This window comes from Podarcis pityusensis (genome assembly GCF_964106645.2).
Source record: "Podarcis pityusensis genome assembly, chromosome: 17".
Classification (NCBI taxonomy): domain Eukaryota; kingdom Metazoa; phylum Chordata; class Lepidosauria; order Squamata; family Lacertidae; genus Podarcis; species Podarcis pityusensis.
In genome coordinates, this window is record NC_138042.1 from 10095464 (window position 1) to 10107597 (window position 12134).

The following is a 12134-nucleotide window of genomic DNA, read 5'->3' on the forward strand; positions in this document are numbered from 1 at the left end:
TGTGTTTGTGAATGCGCTCCCTGACTCCATCACTACAACTGAGTCAGGGAGGATGACAGCACCGCCTAGCAGTGGGATGCTAATCCAGCCACAAATGTGTTGCCTAAGAGAGCAAACCTTTGTAGCAGCACAGAAGCAGGAAGAGAAAGATCAGTCGCAAACAAGCCCACATTTAAACGAAAAAGCAAGTCCCTTTGGATCGAGAGCCAACAAAGCCTCGTCTTCCTCCAGCCTACTCTTGTTATTGTCTTCCCTGAGCTATGCAGCGCTTACCTAGAGTTATTCCGTTAGGCCAAAGAATGCCTTCTTTCACCAGGGGAAAGCTGTCCACCCCATTCAGACCACTTTTGGCAATTTTCGCAGACGTGCCCCAGTCAGCCCAGTACATAAACCTAACATGAGGAGAAGGGAGAAACAAACACACAATTTAAGCCAACTCTTGCAGAGCAACATTGTCTTTGGGGGAGTTGACCCTAAGCCCCTCCTCCTCAATGGACAGCACACCTGGCAAAGCCCCCCCCCTTTTTTTATACAAATTTATTTGGTTTTTCAAATTAACATTATACAGAGATATATCAAACATAATAAAAACAAGATTCCTAGGAATCTTCTGGACTTCCATCTTCCCCTTTGTGGGCTCTGTTATTGATCATTTCCTCCCGCATCTTTTATAATACGCCAAATCCTTTACCTCTTCCATTATGACCAAAATTCACTACAAGCGTTATTCCAATCCTACTAACGATTTTAACTGTTAACAATGGTCTTTAAGATGTTATGAATTTTCCCCATTCCTTATTAAAATTTTGGTGTTCCTGATTTCTAACTCTTCCAGTCATTTAAGCCATTTCAGAATAGTCCATCAATTTGATCTGCCATTCTTTTCTGGTAGGGACTTTATCTTCTTTCCATCTCTGGGCCAGTAACATCCATGCAGCCATGGTCGCATGCTTAAGACTATGCATGTAGGCAAAGCCCCTCTCTTGTCCCAAAATGCCGTGCTTCTTTTGACCATAGAGAGTCTCTTAAGGAAGCCACAGCCAGCACTATTCTTTTAAAATCAACATTGCCCTAAAATGCTGTCAGATCCACTGAGCTATCTTTGTATAGTCAGACCACTGGCCCATCCAGTTCGGCGCTGTCTGTGTTAGGCATGGGAATCCTCCAGACATTATTGGATTCCCCAATCTCATCAGCCCTAGACAGCATGGCTAAGAACCAAATAGTATGGGAGTTGTAGACTTGTAACATCTGCAGAGCCAAAGGTTTGCCATCCTTTCTCTAAAACCCTGGGCAGTGAAAACAGGAGTCTTTTCTCAGCCTAATCTGGAGATGCCAAGAATTGGATCTGGGATTTTTTGCATGCAAAGAATGTACATTGACCATTCTCCTTACTAATCCACTGCTAAGGTCCCATCTCAAAGGTCAGCCTCATTCACACATATCTTTTGCCTCTCGCTAGGGCATGTCCCTAGAAACAAGAGCCCGGTTCCTCAACAGACTGGCAAATCCCCGCAGCATTTAAGGCAGCACATACCCGTGGACTGGATCCACCACGATGGCACACGGCTTGGCGTCAACTTCCTTGATCAGGGTCCTCCTCCTCAAGCCTTCACTGCTAGCCACGGAGATCGTGCCCAGGGCAGAGTCAGCCCAGTAGATGTTGCTGTGCACCCAGTCCACAGCGAGACCATCTGGGTATTTGATCCCGCTGTCAATCACAGTGGCGTGGTGAGAGTGGTTGTCTGCTTTGTCTATTGGAGTGCTGGAGACATCACAAAGAAACGAAGAAGCCCCATTGAAATGAAGGAAGGAGAGAGGGTGGGCCATACTTCATGGGCTGCAGGATTCCTTGCAGGACTGGTTTTCTCTAAGTAGTAGAAGTTGTGTTTTGGATCACATCTGTGCCCAGATGAGATTTAAAACGCAAGTACTACTGAGCCTTGCCAGTTCCAGCCCGCAGTGCACACATTTCATCTATTTTTACCTGTATATTTTTTTCTGAGAGCTGTCAGACCAGTAGAGTTTGTTGTTGGCTATTTCCATATCTAAAGCCACTGCGTTTTTGAGACGGGGGATGAGGCTGCTGTACTCGCTGCGGTCGAGAGTCATCTTCCGGACCTCATGGCGATTGGTGAAGAAGAGATATGCAATGGTGCCTGGGGAAAGGAGCAAGAAAAGGGATATTGGGAACTCTGTGGCTTTTAAACCTGCTCTCTCAGCTTCCAGAAAGCAACTAAGCAGATCAAAAGGTCTCCGGGAAGAATTATTACAATTCAATAAGTGGATTCTCCCAGCGTCCAAAGTTCACGAAATAAATAGTTGTTTACTACACATTCCAATTGTCCATGCACTCAAGTCATTTCACAAGTCAGGGTGGATAGATTGTTTTTTTTATTGGATTTTTAAAAATTTTAATCAGATTTTTTAAAATTTAAATCGGATTTTTAAAACAAAATGCTTTTGGAGGAAAAATCTTTCTAAAGATAGTTTTCTATTTAAGTTACATTACAGTCCAAAGGCTATTCATCAGGAAATAAGGATTTGTTTTAAGGTTTTCATGTGTGCTAAAACTAGTCTAAGGTGTTGTTTTTTTAAAAAAAAAAAAAAGGTTTAACTACATCAGTTAATAAACATGGATACATATGCTATAATGTTATTGTTTTAGTTAAATAAATTGTATAAATTCTTATTAAGAAATTGATTGTTTATCTCCTGCCAATAAAGTACACAGCAGAAAAGTTGTCCAAATATAAACAGTTAACTTACTAAACCTCACAATAATTTCATGATTATCTGTCTATGTATTTCTAACAGTATAACCAAGTCAGTAATATTTGCTATAACTGTAAAAACTACTCTGAAAATTTATTATTCCAAAAATGAAACCTTCATCTGGTTGTAAATATTAATATTATACCAGCAAGAATGTCTTTCTGTAAAAATTTGATTTAAATCAAGTCTTACTGACTAGGATTTAAATCAATTTGATTTAAATCAAACCAACCTCGTCACAAGTTTAAAAAAGCATCTTATACTATAATGGACCTAATAAAAAGGAAGGGGGGAGGAAAATAAGTACATTTGGGTCCCCAAAATTACATTAAAAAGGAAGGAACTGCAAAAACAAGATTATGGGGCTGGATGTATTCCCAGGGGAAGGACGCTTCCTGCAGGTACCCCAACTTTTTTGCCACCACCCTGCAATGGTTACAGTAATACTCTAGTGTAGAACACGCCCAAGACTTACCAATGGCTTTGCAGGCCTTTGTGGTAGGGTCAATCTGATAGCCTTCATTACATTCACACTTATAGCTTCCTTTCAAGTTCACACAGATTTGGCTACAGGTATCAGGGTTAAGACACTCATCGATATCTAGGAAAATCAAGAGGATGATATTCATCGCCTGAAGTCTGTAATGTGCGACAATACATTGGGTCTCCGAGGCTCAAGTCAGTTTTCTCTACTGCGGCCAACCTGCTACTTGCCTGGAACCTCCCAAACAAAGAGGAGCAGGAAGTATCCCATAATGGTCTTGGGCTTTGAACTACTCAGATTTTTTCCACAGGGGCCACCACAAAAAGCATCAGCCTACAGTTCAATGACCAGGTCTATGGGATTCAACTTAGAACAGCTCGGGGGATCAAGTTACCGAGTTTGTCGCTTATGTGTAAGGGCAGAAAGGCACAATTGATTGTATCTTGCCTGCCTTTTTCTTACAGAGGTGGAACAACGCAGGGCTTTGCCAATGGCATGTTCATCTACAACTTCAGAAGCCACAATCGCAGACATCCTTTCGGAAAGGCCAAATTTTTCAACCTGGGACTGTGGCCTCAGCTGGATGGACTTGGCCAGATCACCAAGCCTTGCTTTTCCCAAAGAAAACATATCATGAGAAACACCATGACCTCCCTGACTCCCATTAACTTTCAATCAGATGACAGATATGAATTACCGTATTTTCCGTGTATAAGACGCCCCCTATTTGGGGGGGCTCCAAATTAAGAAAACACCCCTCAGCACTACACATGTATAAGACGCGCCCCAATTTTAAACCTAATTTTTTGGTAAAAAAAAACACCTAGTCTTATACACGGAAAAATACAGTAATTAGAGGTGCATTAAGAAAGCTGTTGTGGAAAGAGGAAGAAAACTTTCCCATTTACCTTCACATTTTCTTTGGTTAATCAGCTGGAATCCTTCAGGGCATAAACACTCGTACCCAATTTTGAGATCGTTGCATATGTGGGAGCAACCACCCTTATTATCCAAACATTCATTTGTTCCTGGAAGGGGATAACAAAGAGCTTATAATGATGCTATTCTTAGAGAATGAATGAATGAATGAATGAATCTTTATTTGCGTCAGTCATCTGCCATAGCAAGAAAACAACAATACAATATACAAAGAATAGAAATAAAAAGTCAATGATATAAAATACATTTTGGGGTTTTGAATCAATAGTCAAATACTGGATCTTATTCTGACTGCCCCAGCTAAAAACCTTGCAACCTTTGCTGTCACCTGCTCATCTTGATCTGCCAAGAGAAAGGACACAGTGGCAGTGGCTGGGTGACCCAGAATGGACAATTAAAGAGGGGTGATAATCTCATTCCTCAAGTCTTTATAAAGAGTGCAATCCAGAAGGGTATGCGCCACCAGTTCAGGACTGCCATCTCCACAGGGACATAAGCGTTTTTCGTGTAGAATCTGTTGGAATCGACCCTCTAATATTCTTAGAGAAATTGCTTACGGTCCTGACAAGACTTGTATAAAACAAAGAATATTGACCCCCCCCCCCCCCGCAAAAAGAAGAGATTGATCAAATAATGCCATTTACACAAAGGCCTCCCATCAGTGAGCATTTACGCTGGGTTAGGTAGGGTGGACCTTGTATATTGCAAGCAAGTTATTACAAATTCAAATAAAATGTGTATGGATTATTTTAAAAAATTTGACTGATATTATTGTTTCTAATTTGCAACTTTTTTAACCATTGTACTCAGTTGATCACATGAGATGTTGTGAATCACTTTGGGCACAATTTTGTGGAAAAGTGGCGTGCAAATAAACACACAACGATAAGCGTCAAAGACCAATGAAGAAGATTGCATTGCAAATTTTGCTTCTGCCATGAGCTTGCTGGCGGTGGATGGGGAAAGCCATCCCATCTAAAATATGGGGCTTGTAACAGGCTTGTGGTGAGGATTTCTGGAGCGAAGCACGTACATGTTGCGATCGTGTCCCCGTTTTCAGGGAGCTGCACCTCCGTGCTCAGCCTGGCAATTCCACGCTGTCTCTTGCAGAAATAGGAGCTCTAGAAGTTCAAGTTACCTAAGATGTGCTACACTGGTCTTTCAACTTGGGGCTTCCCATTGGGATCCTGCTGCAGATTTAAAAACTGCTGGGAAGGGTGAAGATTACCCTTTCAGAGGCAACTTAGCAATTCATCACAAGAACTATTGCAGTGGGGAAAGCTTCTTTACAGCATCAAGATACAGAAGTTCTCCAAGGGTAGGCAAATCTGAACTGGCAACACCGAAGAATGCAGCTCAGTCTCAGTGCTGGCGCAGGTCAATCCTTTATTGTGGCATGGAAGAAAAAAGCCTCTGGGTTTTTGACTCACAAAACAACTTCCCTTCCACCTCTTGCGCTTTGTAATAAACTTGGGTTTAGTCTGTTTCCACAAGATAACAAGCTACGTACGGGCTCATATCAGCTCCTGCTATTCATTACTGCAGCAGGGAACTAGTTACAGACCACAGCTGAATCTAGACATTTATTAAAAAATGCTGCGAAAATGCCTTTTTTAAAAAATAGAGAGAATTTGCCCTCAGCTCACCATCGCTATCTAGTGTCACATTTGTATAATGCACTTAAAATGTTATAAAGGTAAAAAGGTAAAGGACCCCTGGACGGTTAAGTCCAGTTAAAGGCGACTATGGGGTTGTGGCAATCATCTCGCTTTCAGGCCAAGGGAGCTGGCGTTTGTCCGTAGAAGCTTTCCGGGTCATGTGCCCAGCATGACTAAACTGCTTCTGGTGCAACCGAACACCGTGATGGAAACCAGATTGTACAGAAACACCATTTACCTTCCTGCCACAGTGGTACCTATTTATCTACTTGCGTTGGTATGCTTTTGAACTGCTAGGTTGGCAGAAGCTGGGACACAGCAACGGGAGCTCACTCTGTCGTGGGGATTTGAACTGCCGACCTTCTGATCGGCAAGTCCAAAAGGCTCAGTGGTTTAGACCACAGTGCCAACCACGTCCCACATAATTTGCAGCTGTATAGCCAAGTCCCAGATGTACGGCAATACATCACTTTCATAGAATTGTAGTGTTGGAAGGGACCTGAAAGTCCAAGCAGGAGGAGATGCAAGGCAGCCTTCTTACAGCACACCAACACAGACAAGTATTAAAAATTCTTACGGCACTCCTTGAGGGGCTCATCCGACCAATCCCTGCAGTCTTTCTTTGCATTGCAGACCTTGTCCATAGTGATACATTCTCCAGAATGGCACTTGAATATGTTTGGTCCTTCACAGGTTGTCACTGTTACGAAATTAAGAAAGCACCTTTTTAATTCCGTCATTGCATTTCGGACCAATTTCCTTTTCAGTAGCCCTGGGAAAGCTACTGTAGCTTGAGGTAGGGTCTAGGAAAGCTTACAACACTTGCTTGGGAATAAGCCCCATGGAATTGAGTGAGCCAAGCAAGGAAATACAGGGCCTTGGGCAGTCAGTCCCTCAAAACACATCTTGCCTTCCCTCTGGGTTGCTGAGCTAGTGTTGGCTTTCAGACCGCAGCAAAGTCTTCGCTTCTTCACAGGGAAGAAATAAGAATCTAACAGGGGAAAGCTTTGCGAGAAGGGTGGCTGTTCTGAGATCCTACTTCTAAATCCAGTTGTTTTAGAATGCAATCCTAGTGATATCTACTCAGAAATAAGTCCAATTTAACTCAAGAGGCCTTACTCCCAAGCAAACAGGTTTAGCATTGCAGCAATTCTGGAAGTAAGCTCTGTTAAACACACTATGGCTTGCTTCCACGTAAGCATGCAAAGGCTGGGGCTGCAAATAGTCTGTCCTGTTTTTTTCCATGTTCTGCAACTCGATCCTAAGCTTGTATATTGGGAAGCAAGCTTAAATGGCTAGAATACAGCTGGTCATCTATATAAGCACAGGGCCTGTTGCCTTAGGATCACTGCTGAAACTTACAGGTGGGAAGAAAACAATCCAACCAAGCCCTAACTGGTTCCTAAGTCCAACAGTTAAAACAGCTTCTAAGGTGAAAAAAAAGCACCAAGCCAAAAAGAGGGAAGCAGTGCGAGGAGAAAAGCAAATTCTTCTTCCGCTTGCAAACTCTGCTCAACATTAACAGCTCGAGAGCTGCACTGCCGTGTAAAATGTTACATATAAAAATCAATCATCTCTCAGATTCTCATAGCAGAAACCTGCTGCTGCTTGCTATTAAATGACTTTCTGGGGGTTATTTTTGTCCCACTAATGCCACCATAACGTAAATGGCACCACCCCATTTAAGCAGACAGAAATCTTAAGGAGATTTCTCGACAGTCACTGAGCAGACAAGAGAATATGAGCAGATTAAAGGATCTTTACTTGAAGAGGAAGAATTTTTAAACGAAGAGCTGGGATGATTGAGTAAAACATCTTAATTTAAATGGGGGGGGGGAGAGAGCTTTAGATCTCATTTTAAGGGTGTGTGGCCTATAATCTGGTCGATGTAGTAGTTGTCACAGCAGTGCTGCCTCAAGCCAGGCTTCAGATCTGCCCTAGGCCCACAAAACCTGTCTGGGTTACATACCGTTGACACAGCCAACCTCGTCACTCCTGTCTTTGCAGTCAATCTCCTTGTTACACTGCAGGCTCCCATGGATGCAAGTACCATCATTGCACTGAAATTCATCTGGGCGGCATGTGACTTTAGCTGGGGGGAGAGGAAGCAGAGACTTAGAGAGAGCACCACTATGCTGAGATTTTAATCACCCAACAGCCTAACTCTTCACAGTGTAGAGTTTAATATGATTCCACATCACAATAGCTGCCCATGTTGTGAAAGGCATCCCAACAGCGTGCGAACTGCTGGCCCTAACTGTGGGCAGCAGTGAACAGAAAGCAGTAAGCGCCATCACTCTACCAAGTGCAAAATGATGCACATTCACCTTAACCTCTCATTCATCCCTACAACAATTCAAAGTGTTGGTGCTGACCTTTAAAGCCCTAAATGGCCTTGGCCCAGTATACCTGAAGGAGCGTCTCCACCCCCGTCATTCTGCCCAGACACTGAGGTCCAGCTCCGAGGGCCTTCTGGCGTTTCCCTCACTGTGAGAAGTGAGGTTACAGGGAACCAGGCAGAAGGCCTTCTCGGTAGTGGCACCCGTCCTGTGGAACACCCTCCCACCAGATGTCAAGGAAATAAACAACTTATCTGACTTTTAGAAGACACCTGAAGGCAGCCCTGTTTAGGGAAGTTTGTAATGTTTGATGTTTTATTGTGTTTTTAATATTTTGTTGGGTGCCGCCCAGAGTGGCTGGGGAAACCCAGCCAGATGGGAGGGGTATAAATTATTATAATTATTATTAATCCCTCCGGAAAGCAAATATAGGCACACTATGGTACCCAGAACTTACCACAGTCTGCCTCGTCTGAGTTATCTGCACAATCAAAACCCCCATCGCACTGCCATTTCTGATGGATGCATTCACCACTTCCGCAGTGGAACTCCAGCGGAGAGCAAGGATTGTCCTTTTCCAGCTTCCCACAATGCTCGGGCGACTCATCCGACCCATCCTTGCAGTCCGCATCTTTGTCGCAGGCCCAGAGCTTGGGAATGCACTCTGAGCTGTTGCAGTGAAACATTTCAGGGCTGCAGGTCGGGCCAGAGCAGCCTTCTTCGTCGCTGCCGTCCTCGCAGTCGCGGTCTTCATCGCAGACAAAACTCAAAGCAATGCAGTTCCCGTCTTTGCACTGGAACTCGCTGTCGGCACAATGTTTAGGGGCTGCAAGGGCAAAAGACAAGAACGTCAAGTCATGTTCTGTGCCTGCAGGCTGGGTCATCGGCTGCAGCATGCTGCCCTTTTAAAAACAGCATGATCAATACACAAATGGCTTTTACCAAGTAACAAATGACTTATTATTTATTGAATTTATATGCCGCCCTATACCCAGGGTTCTCAGGGTGGTTCACAGAATAAAATCAAGATATATAACCACAAAATACATAATAAAAATAAAAGCAACAACCCAATAGCCCCCCCCCCCAAAAAAAAACATTTTAAAAGGGCATAGGATGTAAATCAGATCAACCAAAGGCCTGGTTAAAAACGAACATTTTTGCCCAGCGCCTAAAGGTATATAATGAAGGCGCCAGGTGAACTTCCCTGGGGAGAACATTCCACAGATGGGGAGCCACTGCAGAGAAGGCCCTGTTCTTGTGTTGCCACCCTCCGGACCTCTCGAAGAGAAGGCAAACGAAGGAGGGCCTCTGAAGATGATCTCAGGGTCCAGGTAGGTTCAAATGGAAAGAGGTATTGCAGTCCTAACTTAGGGGCATTACAGTCTAAACTGATTCATTTAGATCTTTCCCAACTGCCTTTCAGTTAAAATTTCCAAGGTGGTTGAAAGGGAAGGACAGTGAGGGGTGTATACAAGCTACTGCAGCTATAGGCACTAGAACAGGCTTCCTCAACCTCGCCCCTCCAGCTATTTTTGGCCTACAACTCCCATGATCCCTAGCTAGCAGGACCAGTGGTCAGGGATGCTGGGAATTGTAGTCTCAAAAAACATCTGACGGGCTGAGGTTGAGGAAGCCTGCACTAGAAGATTAATCTTAATTGCTTCCCTTTGGTAGTTTTTTCTCAGTTTCCAAAAAAAAAAAAAAAAAAAAAAGTACCCAAAAAGGGAAATCATGGGTTTGGAGGTCTGGCTGCTATATCTGTTTTCCTAGACTACAACAGGACAGAATAGATGAAGTTCTGTGCTATGGAAGCAACTCTTGAAAAGCAATGTGAAAGCTTTAATTGAGCAGCTACAGACAGGCAAAGAGAGAAGCTCTTCTATTTGCCAATAAAGATTACTGGTCACGCAGAGGCTCTAGGCTGCCAATTCAATTACAGGCAATAGGCCTTGTTGTAGAAGAACTGGTCAATTGCTTCAAATTTCAGAGTGTTATTGAAGCATGGGTTTTTACAATGCTAGTCTCCAAACCCAGCCTGAATCCAGAGAGAGGAGCAGAATCCAGGAGTTTTGCCCACCATTTCCCATCCCCGTGACCCTGCCCGACACTTTGGTAAAGCTCCTTTACTAACACAGAGCTGAAAAAGCCCACAGAGTCCGACTTACGGCAGTTTTCTTCATCGGAGCCATTCTCACAATCAATCTGCGAGTCACACCGCCAGGACATATCAATGCACCGATTGATGCGGCCGCCACAGCTGAACTGCCCTGGCTCACAGGTCACGGACTCTGCAAAAGACAAGTCAGACGTTAAAATGCCACCTCAGTATTGCCAGCGTTGGACTGGGGCTCTGTGCCTGCTCTTGCATGGATGGCACAGAGCCACCACGCGGTTACGGGGCACTACAATGTCCGTTACAGGTCAGCCTCTGCTAAGAAGACAGAAAACCAATAGTGTCAATGGGCAAGTGCAAGCTGTCAAGCTCACCTGTGCCCAAAGTCCAAGGCTCACATAACATGAAACAGAGTCCTCCTGCCACATCACCACACAACTGCCAAATTCCACTTCCACCCCCTTGTATTGTACATACAGTGGTACCTCTGGTTACGAACTTAATTCGTTCCAGAGGTCCGTTCTTAACCTGAAACCGCTCTTAACCTGAGGTACCACTTTAGCTAATGGGGCCTCCTGCTGCCACACAATTTCTCTTCTCATCCTGGGGCAAAGTTCTTAACCCGAGGTACTACTTCCGGGTTAGCGGAGTCTGTAACCCGAAGCGTTTGTAACCCAAGGTGTTTGTAACCCGAGGTACCACTGCATTGTGACTGGGCCAGGGGCAGAAGAGAGGTGCAATTTTCTTCCTGTTGCATCCAAACACAGCAAGTGGATACATTCCCCCTATTTCTGGCAGGATTTTTGCACCCTTCCTTTGGGGACTTTAAAACCACAGGACTCCCATGCATCTCCACTCAACCCTCTAATACTAAACCATCTGGGATAAAAACAAACTTTGCTGTTGATCAGATTGATTCTGCTTTGCCTTAGGGCGTGTGCACACAACAGACAAAGCAATGTATTCATTTCTGCTCCCTTGGCAACCCCCTGGACCTTGTGAATAGCTGTTTCCTAAGGAACCCATAGGGACGCGGGTGGCGCTGTGGGTTAAACCACAGAGCCTAGGACTTCCCGATCAGAAGGTTGGTGGTTCGAATCCCCATGATGGGGTGAGCTCCCGTTGCTCGGTCCCTGCTCCTGCCAACCTAGCAGTTCGAAAGCACGAAGTGCAAGTAGATAAATAGGTACTGCTCCGGCGGGAAGGTAAACGGCATTTCTGTGCGCTGCTCTGGTTTGCCAGAAGCAGCTTAGTCATGCTGGCCACATGCTGGGGAGGGAGAGAAAAGAAATGGCCGCCATTCTTGTTATTCCTTCCTTATGTCTGAACGGAATCAGGTTGCTGACCAAGAGAGATGCTAAGGTCATTGGAAAGACCTTTCGACACCAATCCATTTGACACAAAAAGAAGGCTTGAGGCACCTGGACCAATCTCTCATGACTTTCAAGGCGCCCCAAGACACTCTGCTGTTTTGCTGCAACAGACGGGCATGGAAACTAATCGAATAAATTCACTGTTGCTTTGAGTCAATAGCACATAGCTCACATCTCTCAACAATCCCTTGAACGCCCAATGGAAATCGATCTGCCTAGCATTTAAGCCATGATGTCCCATGGTTTAGAATTTTCACAGTGTGGTGATGCTGCTCAAAGTGGACTCCCTAGCTGCAAGGCTGCAGCCTCATATGTCGAAGTAAGTCCGTTCCAAGGCAAGGCATACCTGCCCCAGTGTGATTTAAGGTAGAAAGTTAAAAATAAAAAAAAGGTAAAAGACCCTTGGGTGGTTAAGTCCAGTCAAAGGGAACTATGGGGTGCAGCGCTCAT

At 44.4% G+C, this 12134-nt stretch overlaps 1 protein-coding gene across 2 annotated transcripts in view; it reads right to left on the reverse strand.

Annotated features, from left to right (window-relative positions):
• LDLR (low density lipoprotein receptor) overlaps positions 1-12134 on the reverse strand; it is a 58218-nt gene that overhangs the window by 8186 nt on the left and 37898 nt on the right. For both annotated transcript variants that reach the window (XM_080988102.1, XM_080988101.1), the window contains exons 3-11: positions 10364-10486; positions 8653-9021; positions 7826-7948; positions 6434-6556; positions 4168-4287; positions 3251-3376; positions 1988-2159; positions 1538-1765; positions 274-392 (exon numbers count right to left, since the gene is read on the reverse strand). In XM_080988102.1, coding sequence (XP_080844228.1) covers positions 274-392; positions 1538-1765; positions 1988-2159; positions 3251-3376; positions 4168-4287; positions 6434-6556; positions 7826-7948; positions 8653-9021; positions 10364-10486 — 1503 coding nt within the window. The remainder of the gene's footprint in view (positions 1-273; positions 393-1537; positions 1766-1987; positions 2160-3250; positions 3377-4167; positions 4288-6433; positions 6557-7825; positions 7949-8652; positions 9022-10363; positions 10487-12134) is intronic.